The following is a 23,878-nucleotide window of genomic DNA, read 5'->3' as shown; positions in this document are numbered from 1 at the left end:
GAACTAAGATAGAAGGAAGTACTGCCAAAGTGCATCAGTTGTGCTTTGATGGCAGAATTATTTAAACTCCCTTTGTTTTTTGGTGTCCATAATCCTTTACCTCTCTGGATAGGTTTTATACTTTGAGGATTATTTCTGCTGAGCACTTTAACTCTCTTTGAGAATCTTTTGCAGCCATTTGTGCTCAGATTTCCAGCTCATTTGGGGTACTGTAATAACATGCAAATTGAATCAATGGTTGCTGTATTATAAACCTCACTCAACTTGATAAATAGAAGTCAAATTCTTAGCAACTAATTCTAACTCCGTTGGTTCTTGGCCAATTTATGAAATGTGTACTGGGGGAGAAACAAGCCTTGCTGTCAACCAGTACAGCCCTTTTGTACAGGCTCTATTTTAAATAGAAATGGAAAAGTTACCTTCAGAACTCTATAGGTTGTTTGCTTTACCCCACTGTCTATAGAGATCCACTGGCCTCATTAGAACCACCCGGAAATGAGATTTTTATTCTGTGTTGCACAGTAAATTTATAGCATGAGAATGAAGTAGTGACTTGTAAAATGAGTGATCTGGAGTTTAAGTTCTTGCAATGTGCACAGGTGACATTTTTGACTTTTTGAAGTTGAATAATTCAAATGAAAAGAAAATGAAAACAAGTACTGGAATATTCCTGCAGGCTATGTAGTTCACTTCAATACAAATTTACTGGTATGTTGGTTATAAGTGATGTACTTATGTAGTATATTTTTGGGGTTCAAGATAACTGATGTTGAAAAAAAAAATAAAATATATATTTATATACTTTCTCCTAAAAAATTGGTTGAACAGTTGATGACCATGCTGTTTTGGCAGAGGAAAGGACTAAATCTCCTGTTCAGCACACGCATCATCTCAGCAGTGATTCCTGCGAGAAAGATCTTTAAGTACGTCTTGGATAACAGTGAGTGATCACTGTGGACACGTGAAGGGCAGACACTGTGTTGTCAAGTAACCACAGGAAGGGATTTTATTTAGGTGCTGAGGATGTGTTTGGCCAATAAAGAAAGGAAAGCTGGGAGAGAAGTAGGGAAGTAAGGGAAGGGATCGTTGGGAATGAGAGGAGACAAAGCTGCTGGACCTAAAAGCTGATGTACAGGACCATTGTGGCAGTAGCTTTGCACCCTTGCTAGTTGGTGGTGGTTATTTTGCAGTCTTTGAGGCAGCACTGTGCGAAAAGTGAATGGATTTGGCCAAGTTGCAGTAATGAGCGAGGCACAATTTGGAGGATGCTAAGAGTTTTCACACGGCTTTCATCCTTTTCTCCAAGGTTTCTCTCTGTGCATTTCACATCCAGGAAGCTGAGGAGCATCAGAAACAGAGCAGACTTCAAGCTGTGGAAGCTGTATTGCTGGCAGACATACACACATACTGGCCTGCGCTCATTTATTTATTTGTTCTGCTAGCAGTTTCTCCATTTGAAATGTCTTAAGAATAAAGATAAAACAAATGGAAGAACCATTGAGCAGCTTGAAGCAGTTATTTCTAATGATAAAATATAAGTCTGCATACGAAGAGCATTATTCCTGTCAAAGCAGTGGTTAAGATGGATTTATTTCTTGCTGCATTTTATGTTTTTCACTTGTGTGAATTTCCATTAGAAAATACATTATCTTATGTATTTCCTTTTGTTTAATTCTGCATCACATTCTTTTTGTTAATGCTCCTGGGTCAAAAGCCTGTAACTGCCAGGGCTTTTTGGTTTGTTTGTTCTCAGTGTAAGCTGCTGAATTGGCAGATGACATAAATCCTATACTGCCATACAAAAAACAACAGAAATACTCCATGAATATGTTAGAGCTTTTTTTATATATTTGTTCAGAAGAAAAATTCATTTCTAAAATCTATCATGCATGTAACAATACACTTTTGATGGAAAAAGTGGTTTGATAAATATTACGAAGAGTTTTTTTGCTACTTTGTACAGCACAACCTTTGTTAAAGATGAATTTTCTTTAGAAATGAGATTCTATTGCTGTGCCATTGAGGATGTTCATGTCTAAGGCAGACTTAGAGCTCTGAGGACTTAGGGCACGTTTAGTCTAGTTTTGAAGGTTTTGTGTTTTTTTTTTATAACAATCTAAGAAACTGAAAGCTTGAAAAGGAAAAGTGGTTATAGGTCTCAGTTTGTTGTTAACAAAAAATAGGCTTAAGCTATTTCTCCTTTCCACATGATGAATCGCAAGGTAGGATCTGGACTCTCAACAGAGATTTATTACACGTGAAAATTTGTGAACAGTTTTCTAAAACTGAAGTTTCTGATACTAAATTAAAACAGGATCTAATTTAATCTGTTATTGGTTACAAGTCACAATGTTGGGAAAACAAAACAAATAACCCACAGAAAATAAATCAAATAAAAAAAAAAACAACCCACCAACAAAAAAATCAAAATCAAGAAGACCTAACGCAAATCAAGCCATTAAATGGGTCTATTTTTTGCTTGCTGTGGTATTTTCCTCTAATTAAATAGTTATTCTTCTACTGAAAATATATTGTGTTTAGATATTTTAATTAATGGATAGCTGTATCAAACTATTTGTTACTGGCCTCTAAATATGGAGACATGTGCAGTGCTCATGAGTAGCTGTGTGTGTACCCTATGTGTCTGTCAAAGCAATGAGAATCAAAGCAGAATGGAAGGCTACTAGATTTTTCTGGATACAACATTTAAAGAAATTTTAAATCTGGCTGGTTTGCTTTGAGAAATGAGTTATGCTGCAGTCAGTAATTATCTGGAGCTAGTACAACCAAGATTACAGAAGTAGTAAAATGATGAGTAAATATAAGACCATTAGAACAATTAAATCTAATGAGGTATTTGCCCATTCAAACCCATAAACAAGTTAGTAAATAGGCAAATAACCAGTTATTCTACATTTCTATTGCTGTTTGGTTTTATGTGATCATTATGTTAACTAGCTAGTTTCTGGTATGAATACAGTCAAGCATAGATGAGTGATTTTTTTTTTTTTTTTTTTTTTTTTTTTTTGCAACCGTAGTGAATGTTGACAGAAAAATCATGTTTGGATCACTTTTTTTTGTTCAAAGTTATTTCAATTTAGATCTCCGGGGAAATAAGGTGTGTATAGGTGATAATACAAAATTCAAATAATTCACAAATTTCAAAAAAATCTCAAGAAATTTGAACAAGTGTTAGTATTTGCTTGGAATTGCTAACCTGTTATCGGTTAAGAAAGTGACTGCCTTATGAAATTGCTGCAGACCACCTGTGCAGATTGAAAACCTGCCTTTGTAACTTAATTCTGTTTAAAGCAAACACAGAAAATCATGCCTTGACAAAGGCACATGACTGCGTGGTGTGGAGGCACTTGTACTTTTTTTCAGTATAAGTTTGAAGAGAAGCTTGTACTTTTCTATTGGACTCAGTGCAGGAACTTCAGCATAAGGAAGTCTCTTCTCCTGTTGTTCTCAGCAATGGTAGTATTTCAGAAGCTCTGTCTAACTGTAATCTCTAAATGTCTGTTTTATATTTTTTCTTCAGTTGTTTGCTTTGATGCCAAGATAAACTTTGATGACAATGCAGAATTTAGGCAAAAAGAAATATTTGCCATGGATGACAAGTCTGAAAATGAGCCCATAGAGAACGAAGCTGCCAAATATGACTTAAAATATATAGGACTGGATGGAAATATTGCTTGCTTTGGTAAGAACAAATAAATCCAAAAGACATCTGAAGGCATTTATATTTGTTCAGTGTATAGCCTTTGTTTACATTCTGATGCTCAATTCACCCTTGATAATATTTCTAGCAGAAATGAAACTGAAATTGTGTGGAAGCTGTGCTGAGGTCTGCAGCAGGCAGGCAGGGTGTGTGATGTGTTGGGGAGAAGGGGAACTGAATGGGGAGCTGATGGGGCTTCTCTGTTTTCAGGTTTTAAACAGAGTCAATTGATTTTGCCAGTAATTAAAAACAAATTAAAAACAAAGCAAGAAAAGCAATCAGAATTTGATGATTAGTTCTAGGAAATGAGGCGGTGTAACTTAGAAGGCACTGCAAAAGCTTGTTCATAAAAACGTGGTGTTCTCTTTTCAAATAAACACAGTGAAATTTTAATCTCAATATAAAAGAGAATTGGCAACACTGCTGTAATTTTTATTATTACTATTATTATCTAGTACTGCATGTTTCTGTTAAATTCCAGATGATACAGAAGCCTTATTTTATCCATCAGGGAAACATACCGGGGAAAAATAATTCTCATCTACTGTAGCTAATTTAGAGGATATTTGTGCCTATCACACTGCTTTTAGACTGGTACAAACACAAAACAGAAGGCAGTTTTAAGGCGCATCTGATACCTGTCCCTAAAATTTAGTTGTTTGTTTCACAGTAATACTAAGGATTATCTCATGCTGTCATAATGAAGGGAGGGGAGCTCGTATCAGGATCACTGTTTTTGGAAGTTTCTTTTTTTTTCTTTAACAACTTCCATTCCAGTGCTCATATGTAAAGGAAGGGGCATGAATAAGTCACAAAATTAATAAAATCATACACCTAGATGTTGGTGTGCATGCACCTGATTTTAAACAATGTGTTGTTACGGATATCCTTGAATAGATACTCACTTCTCTGGATATCCAGAGAAGTAAGTACTGACCTATCAAGATGTGTTTATGGAATATGTTGGGCCATGTTAATGTGGTTGCACTGATGTCTTTAATACTTTTCACGCATTACATGTTTCCAATTACAGTGAATGGAGCTGGCCTTGCAATGGCAACTTGTGATATAATATCTCTGAATGGAGGAAAGCCAGCCAACTTCCTGGATCTGGGTGGAGGCGTGAAAGAAGCACAAGTGTATCAAGCATTCAAACTGCTGACTGCTGATCCGAAGGTAATAAATAATAAGAAACAGCTCAGCTCTGGTTTTGGTCAGGAAGCTCCCCTGTGCCCTGTTGTCTAATGTAGCATTCACAGTTTGGTCAGTAATTTGGTCAGTAGTTTCCCTGCAACCTTTAACCTGACTACCACCTTACTTGAGAATATAAGAACTTGCCATTGGGAATTCTGAAGCCAGTTAATCCTTGCCAAAAAACATGGGACTTCTGAGGAGTGAATAAAACAGTCTGCAGGGCTTCAGTGTGACTGATTGTGCTGAAATATGGCACTGGCAGTGTTAAGGACACTGCAAGAAAAGAAATTTTCCAGAAGAAAATATTCAACTGCACTTTCCAGTAGATTTATTTTCCTTTCTCTTGCTGGCTTTAAAATGTCTGTATCATATTGAAGAAAAAAAAAATACAGATGTGCCACAATTTCATTTAGTAAAACAGGATATTGTTTGTGTGGGGGGAAAAAAGATCTTTGCTGGTTTGCTTTTGGTTGAATCTACCTGCTGTCAGTGTTCATAGTTCTTTAAAAAACAATAGGGGAAAAAAAGAAGTTGTGTTTGTTGCAAAAGGTTATGAGATGGCTTTTGGGTGGAAATGCTGTCTTTGGAGTCAGTGACCCTTTTATGCTCTGCTGGTCTTGTTTGCAGTCTGCCATATCCAATACTTCCTAGGTCAGACAGGTCATTGCTATGGCTCTGAATTCCTTTCTTTTCACAATTTAAATTCCAGACCTTTTTTTTCCTTCTTGCCTGTCTTGTTTCTCTGAGTTTGTTCAGTGTGTCTGCTAGGCAGAAGGGAAATGTTACTTACTGAAAAGAGGGGAGATGAGAATGGGGAAGAAGGTGTGGCTCTGGAAGCTGGAGCTGCTGAACTTTATTTCTCCTCTTTGTCCAGCAGTATGTAGAAAAGGTTTTAACTTCAGTGTTTCAGGAACTGAGTGTTGCCTGGCCCTTCCCTGCATGCATGAAGCAGTGGTACAGCTGTTCTTGCTGAGGTCCCCATCTTTAAGCACTCTCACATGCTTCCAAGCTCAACAGGTGCTCATTTTTATTTACAGTGAAGATATAGACTGTTGTGTTTACCATATAACTATATAGCATTCCATGGTTTCCAAAAGGCTAAAGCTGAAAACATGGTCTTGTCAATAAATTTGCTGTCCAGGACGCTGCAGCTTAATGACTGTCTCAGCCCTCTGCTTTGCCATGGAGCTGCTCACAAAGCTGATGTTCCTAAATTACCTACAAGTTTTTCTCTTAACCTTTTAATACTCATTGCAGAGAAGAATCTTCATGGGAACTTTTGGATGTCATGAGTTTGAAAACCTTGGAGAGAGCCCATAGTAGGTAGGCTGTTGTTGGGCAGAAGTTAGAAGCATCACATCTACAACCCTAAGCCGGTCTTATCCTCTGCCCTCCTATCTCATACTGTTATAACAGAATAAATGTAATATTGTGTAGGTTATAGGAGAATTACCCGTTAATGCTCGCATAAATTGTGATGTGCAGTCTGTGTTTTTGGTGGCATGCCTTGCCTCTCCCTAACAGGCACTAAAATACATAAATGTAAGCTGTGGAAAGGTTTGTCATGTCACTGACTGCCTGAACTTACTGATCGATTCTTAATAGAAAGTAACACTGAAATACAGGAGCTCAAAGGCTGAAGTTGTTTGGGGCTTTTTTGGCTCCTGTCCTTGGTGGTGCTACAAAAGATTTATCAGATCAATTGCTGTTAACAAGTGTTTGCTTGCCATATAGGCAAAAAACTATTGACAGATTGACAGACGTTTCTCTGGAAAAAATGCTCTCTATTGACATCTGGTAACTGATATCCAGGGAATAATTAATATCAAGCACACACAAAGCTTTTGATTTCCCTGTCGCCATTCCTTGCTCCAAATTCAGATTATTGTTTACTCAATGTGGAATGTGTGTTCTTACTCCTGTCACTTTGCTGTTTGCCTGTGTCAGATGCATCTCTCTGTCCATCTCAGTGATGGGAGAAGTAACAGCACTGATGTGCCTCACTGGTAAGTGGCAATGTATGGAGCAGAAGTCTCAGGGCTTATATTTTCCAGGCGTCTGAGGGAGCGAAGAGAATTCTGAAGGAAGGTATCATTAAATCATAATTTTGCAATTCAGTTATTTTCCAGCTGTGCTTGGTGTGAAAGTAATAGTGCTTATACATCCTTATTACATAAAATATTTTTGACTGGTTTATCCTTTTGGCTTGAGGGATTTTTGGTATTACTGTTCTTAACATTGCAGTCCATTATCTGGCAGCAGAAGGCATAATTCTGCTAAGACAAAAGCTTTGTGATAATCTTTTCTCAGATTTCAGAAATGGGGGGGGAGGGGAGAAGCTGTCTTTTGTAACCGGTTTTATCCTAATTTCAGTTCTGAACTAATTCAGAACCAATTGGATGAACTAGTTCAGTTTAGGCAATTCAGAAAAACTGGAAGCGTTCAGGCAGTTTGAAGTGTAGTGACTGTGCGGTGATTCTGGGCTCTTTGCTTTTATTCTGCAACTTGAAACAAAGACTGGCTCCCAGTTTTAGGGGAAAAGGGTCTTTTGAGTATAGCTTCCAACTGCGCTTGACTATAGAGCAGAGGATTTTGTCCTGGAAGTTATGCAAAAATCTGTCTTATTCAGTAATCTGTGCCTAGTGTTTGTCTGTAGTGTTACAAAAGTGAGCCAAAAAGGAGTTTTTGGCAGTGATTTTTTTTCTTCTTAGGGGCTGCCAGGTGCTTATTGCATTCCCAACTAATTATTCCATGCAGCAGGCATAATCTTGGACAGTCTTGGAGGTGAGCATAGAGACTGGAAGAAGAGGGGAATGAATGCTATCATGGGGGTACCTGATCCAGGATTGGGCACTGAGACATTGCAATCACAGCACGTAAGAATAATACCAGCAGCCGAGCTGTGAGTGCAGACAGCTTGCACAGCTGTTTAATGGGATCTGCCGAATGTCTGTTGCAATATTTGTCATGCCAGTCAGTCAAGACTGTCAAGTCTGTCTTATTTATGATGAGTTGCAGCTTGAGCATCAAAAGCAACATCCAGAAATAGAAAAGAAACAAACAACGTGATTTTTTTCTCGGGTTGCCTTTGTCTTTTGATGAGTGGCTGTTATTGTTGTCAGTTCTGGTACTTTTGTGTGAAGTGAGAGGAGGGTGCACTGGGGACTGGGGGGGGGGTGTAGACTATTAAGTTTAAAAAGTCAAATAGGGAATAGTGTGTAGAGGTTTTAACAATTTCAAGTTTAAATGGCCACTCTTGCAGTGGTAGTGAGCCTTGTCATAGACAGTATGCTGGATGTGAGTAGTTTGCTGTGCACTTTCTGCATTTCACTGATAAATTGGTAGTAGTAGATTTCTCAGTGTTATAATAATAAATCTATAGGATCAGAGAACTTTCTCTGTATCACACACAGTCTATGTCAGCATGTATATAGTTGTGAATAACAAAATGAAATGTAAATAGCATTTGGTTATAGATGTATAATAGTGCTAGCATTGGATTTGTTTGAATTGTGAGATTGCATGTCATTTCAGGTAATGCAGAGGAACCCTGTTCTTACACAGTCGTTAGGAATCCTCTTGCTTTCTCATTCAAATATCATGCACCCTTTACACACTTCATTACCCAGCTCTTCTTTACACAGCATGAAAAGTCTTTATGCCTTGTGTGTTTTCCTGATTCACACAAGAGGGTGAAGCATTCTATGCCATTTTGAGTACTCTAAAAACTGTAGCTGAGGAATTGTTATAGAGAAAAATGTGTAATAGGCAGCATGTTAGCAGTGTTAGACCTGGAAGCAATTCCAAAAATTGGAACTGATCACCATTCTCTTGCTTTCACCCAAACTAGAGCACCTACCGGCACACTTCAGCTGGAAGTCTCCTTCCTGGAAGTCTCAATCTTCTTCCTGTCCTGCATCCCTCATAAGCATCTATGTGTTTTCTGGCAGTGCTCTACAGAACCCAGTACTTCCATGGGTGCTGGCTACAAGCTCTGTGTGTGCATTGTAACACTCATCTTCCATAGGTGATGGCTCTCAGGACTGATCACAAACTATATAGGCTGTAAAAAGAATTCAAGTGCTGTGGAAATAAGTTATTGAATCACAGAATCATAGAATCACAAGGTTGGAAACGACCTGTAAGATCATCTAGTCCAACCATCTTCACATTACCACTGCTACCACAAGCTACTAAACCAGATCTTGCAGCTCCTCGTCCAGATGCCTCTTGAACACTGCCAGGGATGGCAACTCCACCACCTCCCTGGGCAGCCATTCCAGTGCCTGACCACTCTCTGAGAGAAAATGTTTTTCCTCACGTCTAACCTAAACCTCCTCTGATACAACTTGCAGCCATTTCCCCGGGTCCTGTTTGTTGCCTGGGAGAAGAGGCCAAACCCCTCTTCACCACAACCTCCCTTCAGGAAGCTGTAGAGTGCAGTGAGGTCTCCCCTGAGCCTCTCCTCATAAGATTTGTGCTCCAGACCCCTCACCAGTTTCATTGCCCATTGCTGTTCTTTTACTGCTTATTGCACAGCCATATCCTAGTGGCAGTTTTGTACTCACCACTGTTTTTGTATAAATGCAATATGCAATAAAAAAAAAGTCATAGTCAGTAAAACTGTTTGTGTTCTGACTTAGACATCACCTTGCACAGATATCAAATAAACTATTGCTGTATATCAGTTTTCAGAAGCTGGATCTTACACCATCATCTCAATGGTATCTCCCAGTAGTGTTGAGGGATCCCCTTTTGCTTTAGGGGTGCATGAACATGTATGGTGAGACAGTCTATGTCTCTTCAAATTTAGAAAGGACAAGGCACAGCACTGTGAAGGAAATTTTCAGTTAACCTGTGTAGTCTGCCCCATGTTACAGGTTAATGTATGCTGTGTAAAGGCAGCAAAGGAAGCTAAGCTAGGTGTTCTGGAAATTGTTCTGCAGAAAAGCTGATTGTGTCCTTCAATGGTTTACATAAGGAGCTGTAAGGTTATCCAACGCAGCAAGCTTTTATGAACTGCCTTAAAAACCTACCCAGGGTGTTTCAGGAAAAGCTGCTCACGCACTTGGGCCAATGAATGGATTTGAGGTTTCTTTTCCTCTCTCAGGCAACTGCAATTGCCCTAAATCTAAAGCCAACATGGGTAGTTTTGTATGGACTTTGGCTTTTAAGCCTTTGAAAGTTTAAGATTATATCATAGGAGGACAGTTTGTAGATGTAGAAAAGACCAAGTAGAGCACAGAAACATTTTGTAAAGCTGAGCATAGTTGAAAAAGGTACATTGTCTGCTTTCTATCAGGAATTTGTACAAATACTTCACCTGTAAGCAGTAAGGGTACTGGAGCACATCTATCTGAAGTGTTAACACTCGTAGTTCTTTTCTAGATGCTACAGTTTGGGCTTATAGGAGTAATTTAGAACTTATCCCAAATTTTTATTAGCGTTGCTTTGGTGAGGAAGTATAGACTAACAATTTGAGCAGGGACTTCAGCTAATGTGTCTGTGCAGTTTCACAGGTATTAATTTAAGGTGGCTAGTCATTTTGTAGAGCAATTAAAGAACAAAAGGCATCCTTTCGTTTCATTTAAATGTTTTAATAAACCCTTAGCAGATAGCCAATATTTATGAAAAGGTGAGGACAATTATGCATTTTCAAAAAGTATAATGGAATTTTCTGGATTTATAATCAAGAGTTGCATATCTTTTAGGAGCATATGTATTACTGAGTTCTAGATAACTGATATGTAAATATTCTTTAACATGAATTTGCCATTCTACGTAGGCACTGGGAAATTGAGTGCCTTTTGGCATTTTAAAGCTGACTACAATGAATCTTAAAAGGGGGTTACAAAAACAAACTTAGCAAGGAAGAAAAACTTGCAGAGATTTTGCACTTACCTCCTGTGTATCAGAAACTCGGGCTGGAGAGCAGTGGTGGAAGTTTGTAATCATGCAGCGGTAGTCCAGATCTGTTATGGACTGTGCTTACTTCAACTGCCAGTATAGGAAATACTTGGATGAGTGTGACAGCTGGAGCTTGTAACGCTGGGGAGAATCTTCCACTGTTTAAAGAAGAAAAATTTCCATCTTGAGAACATTGTGGTGTCATCTCTAGTTGCAGAATGCCGTATGTCGCGCATGCAGCGTGTGCAACGTGATGTGCAGCTATGTTTGTGTGTTAGTATTGCTGGGTTACAAGAAATGCCATGCGTAATGCATTGGAACAGTGGTTAATCTTTTACTGTACTTTACAAACTGACTAAATCTTGAAAATTTATGTGATTCATTCCGCTGTTACTGAGGATAGAAGGGGAAGATATTTTGGGTATCTCCATTTGGCAGTTCATCTTGGTGCGATGAGTAGTTTATTGTGAATCTACTTATAGATTATCTAGCAGAGAGAGGAATGAAAGAATAATCATTTAGTGATACAAATAGGAAATAATGTGTTAATAAAAATTTTAGGTTCCCTACTTAAATTCTGCTGTAAAGAAAATCACCATTTATTGCTTATTGTTTTTAAGTGGCTTGAGGTGTCGTGGCTGCCTAGGAAGGTGTTTGATCCTTCCACCAAAATGAAGAAATCTAATCACCTCACCCCCATCTGTTTCTGATAGAAACAGACCTAGATGATGAATTGTATATTTCAGCTATGTGCTCTTAGCCATTTATGCTGGGTAGAACATACTCTATGCTGGGTAGAACATACTCTTCTGACTGTGAAATGAATATCAACTGTTTTTAATTATAATTTCCAGAGCACCCTTGATGGATGGAGTACACACAGAAGGAGTAGAGGTTAGCTGAAGAATAAGACTCGATTTTTGAGGGGGAAAAAAGGTGCTATGTGACAAATACCATTTTCTCATCATAAAATTATCTTTTAAGACCATAGAATAAAGGGGCATGATCTTGCTAAGATATTTAGCATAACAGTAAGTCTATACTCAAAAGGGGGGCAGCGTGAAACAGCATTGTTTTTAAATGAGCTTCTTGTCTTTTGTCCCTACAATAAAAAAGAGACTTAATTTTACCATGCCATGTTCAGTGATGTGGTTGTTGGAAAAGAGGGGAAAATTACATGAATAAATACAGATGTATCACTCATCTCTGTTGTCACACACTTGCGCACTGGCTTGCATCCTAATATAGGAAATAGAGCAATATCACCTTTCATAATCTAAGTTATTATTAATCTCATATGCCATCTGAAATGTCTGGCACAGTGATGTGACTAAGAATAATGTGTAGGGCTGGCAAGTAGGGAGTTTTTAAATTCATTCAGATTTGGGGGGAAAAGATCTGTTAGAGCATCCACCCATTTCTATAGATATCGAGATGCTCTGAATCTTCTGATGTTTTCTGTATTCCTCTGTATATGCCTTTTCATATAGTTTTGAGGTAGGAAATATATATTTTTCTTAAGTACATAAACTTCAGTTTTGGAGCAGGGTGCACTCTGTCCTGTCAGAAGGATGTATTTAATTATACTTGAATGAGAAAAGCATTCCTTGCCTTGTGTTCATTCATTTGCACTGAGAGAACAGAGTGAGAATGCTTTGGAAAAGACAAAAATTACTTGAAATATGGCTTAAAAGAGGGAAAAGCTATTTCCTTCCTTTGAATCTCTGTTTTATTTCAGGTGAGACTGAATTATTTCACAACTTCATTATTCATGCTCCAATTCAAGAAGATATTCCAACTTGTTTCAGATTTTAATATTTTATTATCTATTATTCTGAGTGGATGGATAAAGCTGAAATAAATTAGTCTATTCACTTTTAAAGCTTGTCATGTGCTTAAGTACTTGGTAAATCAAGTCCGCATCTACTTCAAATGAGAATTTCTTATTCTTGTTGCTAGAGGTTTAGCTTCATCTTCTAATAGAAAAAATATCTCCATTATAGGAAGATGAAAATTAGGCCTGTCTCTCAAAATATGCTGTGTTGTACCCTTCAGTATTTTACTGTATTAGGCATTCCCTACAACAGGATGTTTTCTTTAGAATAGGGGAGAGCTCATCTCCTTTATTGTTCATACTTGATTTCTTAAAGCAGTCTGCAGAAGATGGGAGCTATTTTGTCTCCTATGGCCCAGTTCTCTTATGTGTGAGCTCTGGGAAGGTAAAGAAATAGCTGGAATATACCCAACCAACCATGGTTCCTTCAGTTGCACAGAAGTTGAACTGATTTAGGTGTTTAGCTTTCATTCTGCTGTCACTGAGTGGGGAATAGCAGCAAAGAGTCTGTGTAAAGCAGAATAGAATTTTTGCAATGGTAGTACCTAAATGATAGTGGAAATGGTCACTTTACATGAAGGGTTTTATTTGAAACCAGATTTTCGTTGGAAACTCATGGGTTTTTTTTCTTTGGACTGAGGGATGACTGCAAGTTTTTTTCCAGAACTGACTTGATGAAAAAAGCTGGCTTTGTGACAAAAACCTTCACGTGAACTACAGGTGCATGGTAGGCTTGGAATTTATAATGGTATCAGAGGGGGAAAGAGTAAAAATATCTCTTTCAGGAAACAAATGGTATACATGCTTATATGGTGTAGACAAGATTAGACCTTGAAAATGCGGCAAATTTCTTTTCCTTAACTAAATCTTGATGAAATCGCCCTCCCAGAACACAGTTATAGGCTTGTAACTGGCAAAAAATAATAATAAAAAAAATCAATTATTGGATAGAAAAGAATGAATGTGCAGAGTCATTACTTTATTGGAGATGGTGAAAGTTGGACGCCTGATGCCCAGCGAATCATTTGATTTAAAGGTTTGGGACTGCAATGCTTGACTTCTCATTGAAGAAATATAAAAGAGCAAATTACTGTTTGCTGGAAAGTCACAGAAACCTCATCAGAATTGTTTAGTTTCTGCTGCACCCTGGAGGTTTTCCTCTTCAACCGCTGATTGAGTATGTGCTCTCTGAATTGTGAAGGATTTGTCTTTAATCAAAACTTTCACAGGGCCCAATGCAGCTGTTTTGGGTGTTTTTTTTTTTTATGTATTAGAAGAAAAAAGTTTTTGTTTTCATTTTATAATACGAACTATGGAAGTAATTGAACTGAAAAGATAAAATGAAAGCAATTGAAAAACAACAGTGCATACATTTCAACAGCGTTAGTTTATCTCCCTTAATAATGTTAAAAATCTGTTGCACTTCAGTAAGAACACAGATGAATTCAGCCTTTTTCCCTTGCTGGTGGAACAGATTTCCCCCTAACTGACCACTGCAGATTTTAGGCTTTTTATCAAAGAGCTTCCTTCCTCTGTGTGTGCTGTCAGCAGTCAGCGCTGGCTTTCCCTTACTTGGAGGCACTCAGGTCTGTGGCATTTTGAGCTTATCTAAGTTAGTGCTTTTGTTTGCACCTTCCTTCCCTGGATGTGCCCTGGTGCTCATCCAACAGTGCAGCAATCAACGGGGAGCTGCCCTGGCAAGACTAAAGCTGTAAAAACAGGAATAGATTGGCTCCCTTTGCTGGATGGGATGAGTAGTTCCCAGAGGATGGTGCTGGTTTAGGGAAGCTTCAGCCCTGAGCTTTGGTCTGTCAGCAGACTGGTATTTTTTTCGTGCGTCACGTAATGCCTCCATCATTGAATGCTGCTGTTGAATTCAGGGGGAATACTTTCTCCTAGGATGTTGTTTGTCATAACCTTATCCAAAAGGAATCTGGTTCATTAAGGGAAACTCATCATGTCACATTGTTGAGGAGGAGGATAATTTCTTTGTAGAAATCATCTAGCATTCAGCTGTCCAGCAAGAGAAACAAAATTATGTATCCATTGCTAGGCTCTGACTAGGCTTGAGCTCTGATTAGAACAGGCTTCCTTTCTTCATTTCATAAATCACAGGTAGTCTGTGTTGCTGGGAGTTTTGATTCAGATCCAAGAAAAAAATTGAATTTTGTGTGTGCGAATATATTTACATATTTAATGTCCTCAGAAAAACAGAATTAAGCCTTAAATCTAGGGAGAGATTTTCTGCATTTCACTCTGATTTGTGATCAAATGTGTTGTGCTCTTCCACTCTGACACCTGACTTGGTAATTAATTTGTTTGTTAGCGTTGCTGATTTGAAGCAGTGTGTTGTACCATGGAGTGCTCAGTTATGCCCACAATCAAGTTGCCAAATGTGCATTATTCATAGTTAACTTAGAAAACTGCAGGAGTAACTTTATACATCCTGTTGCAAACAAATAGGTGTATGTGGCATGTTGGTGCTGCTGTCCCGTACTGGGATGTTGTCTTTTCTTGTCCATTATTAAGTGGAACCAAGAAGAGCATCTCCACTGTCGACTTCTCAGATGCAGCACCTTGGCATATAACTGTCTATATTTGCTACTGTGATACCAACCTAATGGTATCAACCAAAATCCTAACCCCAGTGTTTGGTTTAATTATATGGTAGAAAATGAACATGAAATATTTTGGTGCTATTGCGGAAATTATGATCACGATTACTCAATAGCTTGTATTATTCTGTACACTTGGTACAGACCTAATTTTTTTTGTTGCTCACAAAGTCCCTCATTTTCCCACTGCTTATAGTCACTGGTACCATAATACCCCCAGAGAATTCACAACACAATGCTCATCAGAGCATGATGCTCCTTAGGAACAAGGGGAACTCAGAATCAAGCTAAAAGTGCTGCGTAGGTGTTGTGGTTTTTTTTCTCTTATAAGAGAAGAGATGAAAACTTTTCAGTGAGAATGATTGCATTATATCAACTGCTTCTCTGTTTCTGGTGTACTTTTATCAGCTGATTTTCTCCAAAATGAAATGCCTGGAATGAATTGCTGTGGTACAAAAAAAGATGCTGTTTTGGTCTGTGCTTCTTTCCACAGCTGCATTATATGCACTCGTGCCATTTTTCGGTTACCTCAGGGAGCTGTGTGGCAGAAACAGGGAGCTGTTTTGGAAGTCAAATTTTACACTGCTTCCAATCTCTGGGGAGAAGGGGTTGGTTGTTTTTTTTTAAAACGTTTGTCAGGACAGAACAGCTCCAGAGGCTTTAAGTAAAGTGCTGATTGCCCTGTCAGTCAGGGCAGAGAGGAACTTGGAACTTCACAGATTGATGCTTGACAGAATAATTAGAAAACTGTCACTTGAAGTAACCACTCTGGTGTTCCCTAAAGAAATGTGCCCATGCCAAATGTGTGCTGTCCAAATCTAGAGGTTAAATGTTCAGTAAGACAAAACATAGCATGTCACCAGAGAAAATTACTTGCAGCATGCTGTAGAAGCGATGCCCCTCAAGCCCCTAAGCAGTGCCTACGCTGTTTATTGAACTTACCTGCTTTGATCTTGCTCGTATCCAAGAGCTTTTCAGCCCTGAACTATGGGTTTTAAGGTAACAAGGCACTGAGGCATTATCTAACACCTCAGATAACACAGGGCCTTGAAGGGTTTGAGGCAAAAGCACTTACAGCTTTAACAATGCTTTCCAATTCTGCGGGTTTTACAGCAATTCTCTAAGTGTTTTTGAATACCTTCCACTTAAATAAGAAGAGGCAGCTCGCACCACATGCTTCTTTCTTCATTTTCAGCCCATAAGGAAACCTGGATGTATTCTCATGTTTTGGGTTGATTTGGAGGTTGGTTTGAAGAGTGCAGGAGAGGAGCTGTAACATTTCAGCATGGTTTGGTTTGTATTTGTGCCAGCATTACGTTATCCGGGTAAGTGCTGGTGTGGCAGAGATGTGGGGTTTATGCTGGGAAAGGATGCTCTTTGTAGGAACTGGTTCTGGAATCTCAAACTGGAAAGATTCAGTGAACATAATAGGTTTGTCCTGTGCCAGCTGGACTTGCAAACTTGTTGCAGTGAGGTGTGTCTCATTTGAAGTATGGAATTTCAAATATAATTAACTTTTTCAGGGTATTTTAGCTGAAATATTTACAGACTTTCTCTGTAATAAATATAAAGGATGATTTTAGATTTGAGTTGAAGGCATATACTTCTCTATTGACTTGGAATATTGTAAGAACTTGTGCGTTATATCACCACCCAAGATCAAATCCTATATGATACTGGTTTCCTGATTACTTGTTAACTGAAGAGCTGTATCTTGAATCTTTCATCTCTCTTGAGAGAATTGTAGAGGAAAACCTGCTTGAGTAAGTTAGACTGAGTGAGCTTTGGACACTTAGATTACATTTCCCAGCCTAGGCTCTGGGGCTGCTGAGGCTGTATTTGCAGTGGATCTGTCAATTAGAAGTGTCTCTTTCTTAAATATTGTAGATGCTGAAGGTCAGCGGTTCTGTGGATTTAACTAAGCATAATGTTCAGATTTGGTTTTTTAGAGTTACAGCTGAAATTTCAGAACTGTCTTAAGATTTATTTCCATGAGCAATCAAGGTCTGATTCTTCTCAGTGTTTGCTAGCTATAAAATCCCTGGTACTTGAGTGTTAGTGCTGTTCTGTATTAATCTAACTGAAATCAGATTGGGTCCTTAATACCCACACAGCTCTTTCTTCTGCAGAGTGAACTAATTTGATCTTTTTCCAGGGAATGCTGTATGTAGTTTTGTTCATGCATATATACACAGTGGTTTGGAGTGTTCGCATCACTGTGAATTTTGCAGGAAAATGCTACATGCTGGCATTGTGACAGTTTAGGAACACTGTTTGTTTTCATAAACCATAGATTCCTCTTCGATTTTATTTTCCAAGTAGTATTTATGACTGTAATTTTTATAATGTTTTTATAGCTTCAGTTTTCCAGAAGAAAACAGGCTGTGATGGGGGCAGTGTAGTACAGCCACCAAAAGTTCAAAATGATGCTTTGGTGGAAGATGAGAGTTCCAGCTGCCTTGCCAACACTACAGAGTTCCTGTAGTCACAGCAGCCCCATAGCAGCACATCTTAGCAGGAGAATAAGAGGAGATGTCTCCTATGCTGACATAGTGTTCGCTTTTTTCTTTTTTTTTCCCATCTTATTAATATTTTAAAGGCATTTTTTAGAGTTAATATTTTACAGTTAATCTCTTTGTAGTGTTTATTGCAAAAAGGAAGAGATTAATTTTCCTCTGTGTTTATTAATTTCTATCATTTTTTTTTCCCTAGTCAACACACGATGTTTCTCCCTTATCTTGAAAGCAAGCTTTTCCAGTACTGGAGTAAATTTTCTAATTGAATAGATCCAGTTGGCATTCTCTAATAGCTTGTCAATTTGCACATGTTGTTGTCTGACAGCTAGCCCTGTTGCCTTCACAACTAATGCTAGTTGAGTGCCAATATAAATGAGTATGATAATAGTCAGATATGTCTAATCTTCTAAATGTAATGTCAACACTTTTCTGTGTGCTGTTTTCCTCACGGAAAAATGATTGAAAAATAATGACATTTTGCTTTGTTTGTCATAGCTGTGGACAGTGAACTCTAGAATAATTTTTTCTTTTGAACACCAGAGAATTCAAGTTGGGAGTGCCTTGTAAAACAGGTCTTACAAGCCAGAGAATGACAATAGGAAACGAATGTAAATCTTGATGTCCATTTAATATACTAGGGAAATGAAAAAGTAAATGGCAAAAAAAAAAAAAAGGTGCCCTTTAAATGATTGATGGGCTGCCTGGATCAGGTACAGTCTGAATTAGACGCATTTGGATAATTGATCTTCTGAATGAATGCAGATTAAATTTGATTGATTTCACCATTTGAATAAAGACGTTTATTTTTGCTGGTTTTGCTGTTTTATTCTGTTGGAATCCAGAGACAATTAAGCAAGTACTTTACCATTTATTACAACTTACAAAAAAAAAAAAAAAAAAAAAAAAAACAAACCAAAAACCCAAATGCTTTGGAGGAAAGGTAATTTCTCACGTGCTGTAGCACATGGTGTACAGAGTGCTTCCATGTAAACATTGTGTTTAATGGGCCACTGGAAGAGATTTGTTGTAGCTGTTTACACTGCAGTAGTGAATAGAAGCCCTGGGCTGAAATCACAGAATGGCCAGGGTTGGAAGGGAAATCAACGTGCTTTACTCAAAATCCTACAGAGAAGAGTTCTTCTTTTTCATTAGCAGTCTTGTCTAAACAGGTACAGCAGGAAAAGAAAAAGGTCTCTGGAAGCAATGAGACTTTTCCAAGGTTACTCAAATATTGGTGGCAGGGACTTCATTAGAAACTTCGTTGTATGGCTTTGAATCACAAAGTGCCACGTCCTTTGGACTGTGTTATCTTCCATTGCAGGAGGTCACTGCTGCTGAGTTCAGGGGAAAAGATGTAAAAATACATATGTATGCATATTTATAAGGTAGCAGACATCAATGGCATCTTCAGCTGAAGTGTGGAATACAAGTGGTTCTTCTGTGTTGTGGTTTTTCCTGTGGCAGAAAGAAACTAATCAAGGGCATTCTCACTATTACTTTTTCTTGCTGACGTGCTGGTTGAAGGTTTGATACCAGTGTTTTGTCAGGAAATTTACTGAATTGACAAGGAGGGAGACGTTATTTATTAGTGTCCAAAACAAATAAATGCAAAGAAGCACAAATAAATAGTACTGTTTTGCAGGGCTGAGAAAATTCCTATAAAAATGAAGTGACTAATTTCATTGTGTCTGTTTTGTTGAAATAGTACCCTATGAAGAGAGAAAGGTTACTTCTTGAGATTTAATGCCCTGAAAATTTACAGGCTTGATGCTTAAGCAGTAATAAGTGAAGCATTAAGGCATTTCGTGGGGATTAATGACTGACTGGGAGGAGTTGATGGTTCGAAGAATAGCTAACGACCATTAACCTCCACTGGTCATTAATCTTGGAAGACTGCCTTGAATGCTGAGGTCATTATTGCTATTAGAAAATAAATATTTGAGGAGGGGAAGAGAGGAAGGATCACACGTACTTCTAAAATACATGGTTTGAATGGTTTAGCAGCTACCTCATGTCTATTGTGTGTCACTAGCAGCATTAATCTACAGGCTTAGTAACAGTTTCTGATCTCCACTGCTTAGGTTGCTTTTATTATATTCACTAATTGGGGCTGTAATATCAGGATAAATTCAGCTTTGAAAACGTGAGTGGAACGTGTGTATGGCTGCATGCTTACAGAACAAGCCACGTTGCAGTGCTTCAGAGTTAGTTTTCATGCTTAAATGGGATGTCATGGCAGCCAAGTATCCTTTATTCTGCAGCCTTGTTCCTTCTTTAAGTGTTGGTACTTGCTTATGTCTCATTTCCCTGAATGTGTGAAGGAATATATCTTTCCTTGTCTTCAGCAAAGATGTTTTCATTGTTTTTGGGGGGATTTTTTTTGTCTTTTTTGCAGAACAACATGGTGTAGCGTTGTACTGCCTGCTAGTTGGACTTCCTCTGCATATGAAAAGGTCTAAAATTTATTTGTTGTCTTAAATACAAGAGAAAATCAAGCTAATAACAGTGCTGCTGTTTGCAATTTGTGACCTACAGCTACAAGCCACAGGACAGTGTCACCTGAGTAGTGTTAAATGGAAGCAGGTGTTTCTAGCAACCTCCAAAATGCAGTATCCATACACTGCTTGTACAGTGTTTGCAACATGAGGAGTGTTTTGCATCGTTACCACGCTTTGCCCTGATAAAGGGATAATGTCAGCTGAAAGTCAGCTTGTCTTTATCTTTGTTAGGGTTACAAAACTGAGTGAATGAAACTTTCATTTTTTTCATCTCTTTATCTCCATTCAGCATTGTCTTTTCTAGGTGCATGCTTTTCTAGGTTGAACTTCCTTCATGTCCTGCATCACAATGAGTTGTCGAGAGAACAGCTCATGGATGTGCTGATCATCAGTCATCTGTTCTCTGTGTACACAGATTGCCATTACTGTTAGTGTTCCATAGGATGATGCTATGTCATGCTCTTACTCTCAGTACTTTGTAAATGGTACATTTTACCAAGATATTCACTGGAAGTGCGTTCCTTTTTACTAGATGCCACTTACCAGACAATGTTTCCAGCCTTCTAGGACTATCGAAGGTCAGTAGAGGAGTTTAGATGGATCTGTTTTGCTGTTAGGCGTAGTTCTCCGTGCTGAAAAGTGGGATACCCCTTGCTCGCATCCAGCACTCAAGTCAACAGAAGATTCTCTTTTGGGAAGTTCCAGAGGAGGTTTTGGAGTGGCAGAGAGATGCTGCATGGACCATCTCATCCTTCTCCCAGCTGAGGAGGCAGCTGCTGTGTGCTACAGTCACTGGGTATTCGCTTGCTCAGAGTGTTTAGGGAAAGTAAGAGATGGAATGCTTGAGGCATCTATGAAGAAGGATCACTGAGATATAACTTCATAACCTTTAGGTTACTACCTTTTATTTTTTTTTTGTGCAGAAGCCTGTACTTGAGTAAGTGTCTGCGTTTCTAAAGGGTGCATACAGAAGTACTTGGGAATACAGTTTATTTTTTTTTTTTAACTTTACGTTGTTTGTAATGCTCATGAGCTTGAAATTAAAGGCGCTTTCCCTACTGATTTCCCTTTTTCTATTTGGCAAAATCTGACTTCTTCCCCACCCTCTGTGTTTCTAATGAACCCTGAAATTACCATAACCTCTTTTGTCTCCTTGATGCATTGTCAGCATCAGTATCACAAAAGATGCCCTACTTGTTTCTGTTTATCTGACTTTGAGTGCATACCCACAGAAATACGAGCTTTGATTCCCTTCACTTGCTTGAGAAACTCTTGCAGTTAACGTTGTTATTAATGTGTATAAAATATATTGTGTCGAGGACTTGCTGTTCAGTTCAGTGTTTTTGAATTCAGTTTCCTTGATAGTAGCAGCATTTTAGTGAAACAAACTTAAATATATATATATATATATATAAATGTGAATCAACTGTTCATCTAGTACAGTTTTCCAAATGAAAGCAGGTGAACAGGCTTGCATATGGTGGTTTGACACCCATAACTACTTCCACGGGGGAAAGCCAGGTGCCATCTACCCTTTTTGCTCAAGGACAAAAGCAAATTTATTAGTAGTAATATGCTCAATGCTTTACTCAGGAGTTCTACAAAACTGAATCTGTGTGTACTCCTTGAGTCACAGATTTGAAGATTAGGAAAGATCTTTAAGATCATCTTGTCTGACCTCCTGCAAACTCCTGAGTAAAAATCCCTGCTTTCAATTCGAAGCCCTGTGGCTGAATAAGCTGCGTACTGTTTTGTAGAAAAATTCTCAATCTTCATATACAAATATCATTAATTTAGGAGGGTACCATATATGTACCTGTAAGCTTTTCCACGATTTATCAAATTTTATACCTGCGATTCCATTTTTCATATTAGAATCTTCAGTTTGTGTTTTCAAGTTGCAGTATATTGTTGCATTCTCAAGTATTTTATGGACAAAATTTACTCTGGAATCTTCCATTCAAAAAAGTATTAGATTGAGTTTCTAAGGTCAAGTGAATTTTCATGTTTTTATTATGGTAGATTTCTTCAACTCAGTTTTCTTGGGGGAAAAAGAAGTGAGAATTTCAGTCAACACTCCAGTCACCAGAAAGCTCTAAGAGGAAAAATCTCTGAGACAGCCATTGCTTTGTAGTCTTCTTGCACAGGAAGGAATATACAAAAAACAGATATTTATGGAGTTAGTAACAGCAAAATTAAGTTAAAGACTTCCTTAACAGCGAAGCATAATACTGTATTTAAACTATATATGCAAAGCGGGCTGGAAGCATTCTTTCTGGTTCAGTTTTTAAAATCTGCCTCTTCCTACTAAAACATTTTAAATGGAAGACTTTACCACAAGTGAAAGATGAATTAATCAATTTAAGCCTAAGGCAAGACAAGGTATATGTCAAGCTACAAGTTTTTGGTGAAAAGCTGTCTGCTGCTTTGGCTGATGTGTGCAAGTTGCATAGCAAGCTATGCAATGAAATTGAAAGCTTAGAAATAAATACGTGTCTGGTGTTGAAAAGTGAATGGAACAGACTTGTACTGCCACTGAACACTCCTAGAAAAGACTTTTGCTTGTAGAAATGAAAAATTAATGAGAAACAGGCGACAACTTCAGCATCTTGTTATACTGAAGAAAACTGCTACCTGTAGCTTTTTCATAATTGGAAAACCAAAGGAGCTATCCAGAAATCAATAAAATGGTTCTTGTTTCTTTGAGGTTTTGCATCAGAGTTGCAGTGCTCCCAGCTGTGTGCAATGTTTAAGGGATTTCATGCTTATTTTTTGATATATGGGTAGTCTGACGTGGCTTCAGATGAATGCTTACATATATATGACGTACAAGTGAAGGCTGGAAACTACTCAAGCTCAGGGCAATGAGTGTTTGTTCTAATGAGTGCTAAAACCAGAGGTGTTTAGAACCAGGATCCAGGCATTCTGGTGACATCCATATCCAGCAATCCATGAGCTGAACTGTTGCAGGATTCCCTGTTTTAAGAGTTTGTCCTGCCTGTGCCACAACTGGTAGATTAACTTAAATGTTGGCCAGTGTAGTCATCTGATATTCTGAGCTGGCAACAATTAGATTCTTAGTTCTTCAGCAGCAAAATGTTTGAAAGAATCTTAGTGCCTTTTTCACGTGAGCCATTCACTGGGAGCGTTCACAGCTCTCCCATTAGATGTTTATGTGGATTTTATCTGTTAAATAATGAATATGGGGTATAAGGGAGGGTTGCAATTCCACAGTATTGAGTATGGCGGAAGAATTCAAGCAGATTCAAATAATAGGACTTGTAAAGTCTTGCTGGGTTTTGATTTTAAAGCCTGAACAGTAAAATAAATAAATATGTCGAAAGTAGCTTTGCAACTTCTGCATGAATTTTATGCCAACAGGAAAGCAAGCTGTCAGTGCAGAACTACTTCAGCATTTTCTGCCAGTTCCACTGTTCTCTAGAAGTCATCATCACAGCTGTAGCTATAGGCAGAAATCAGTGATATTGGATTTGCTGAGGTGCAGGTAATCAAAACCTAGCAGGTAATAATGGAGGCAGGCTATGATGGTGATTAACTGGACCACAGTTGTTTTGCAGGGAAGGAAATTTTAA

General features: G+C 38.2%; 1 protein-coding gene across 1 annotated transcript in view; it reads left to right on the top strand.

Annotated features, from left to right (window-relative positions):
* Positions 1-23,878, top strand: part of SUCLG2 (succinate-CoA ligase GDP-forming subunit beta) — a 101,443-nt gene that overhangs the window by 56,119 nt on the left and 21,446 nt on the right. Inside the window, exons 8-9 of the mRNA XM_031606058.2 lie at positions 3,542-3,703; positions 4,755-4,897. Of these exons, the coding sequence (XP_031461918.1) occupies positions 3,542-3,703; positions 4,755-4,897 (305 nt within the window). The remainder of the gene's footprint in view (positions 1-3,541; positions 3,704-4,754; positions 4,898-23,878) is intronic.

This window comes from Phasianus colchicus, chromosome 11 (genome assembly GCF_987193195.1).
Source record: "Phasianus colchicus chromosome 11, bPhaCol1.hap1.1, whole genome shotgun sequence".
NCBI classification, from domain to species: domain Eukaryota; kingdom Metazoa; phylum Chordata; class Aves; order Galliformes; family Phasianidae; genus Phasianus; species Phasianus colchicus.
This window is presented reverse-complemented; position numbering and strand designations above follow the sequence as displayed.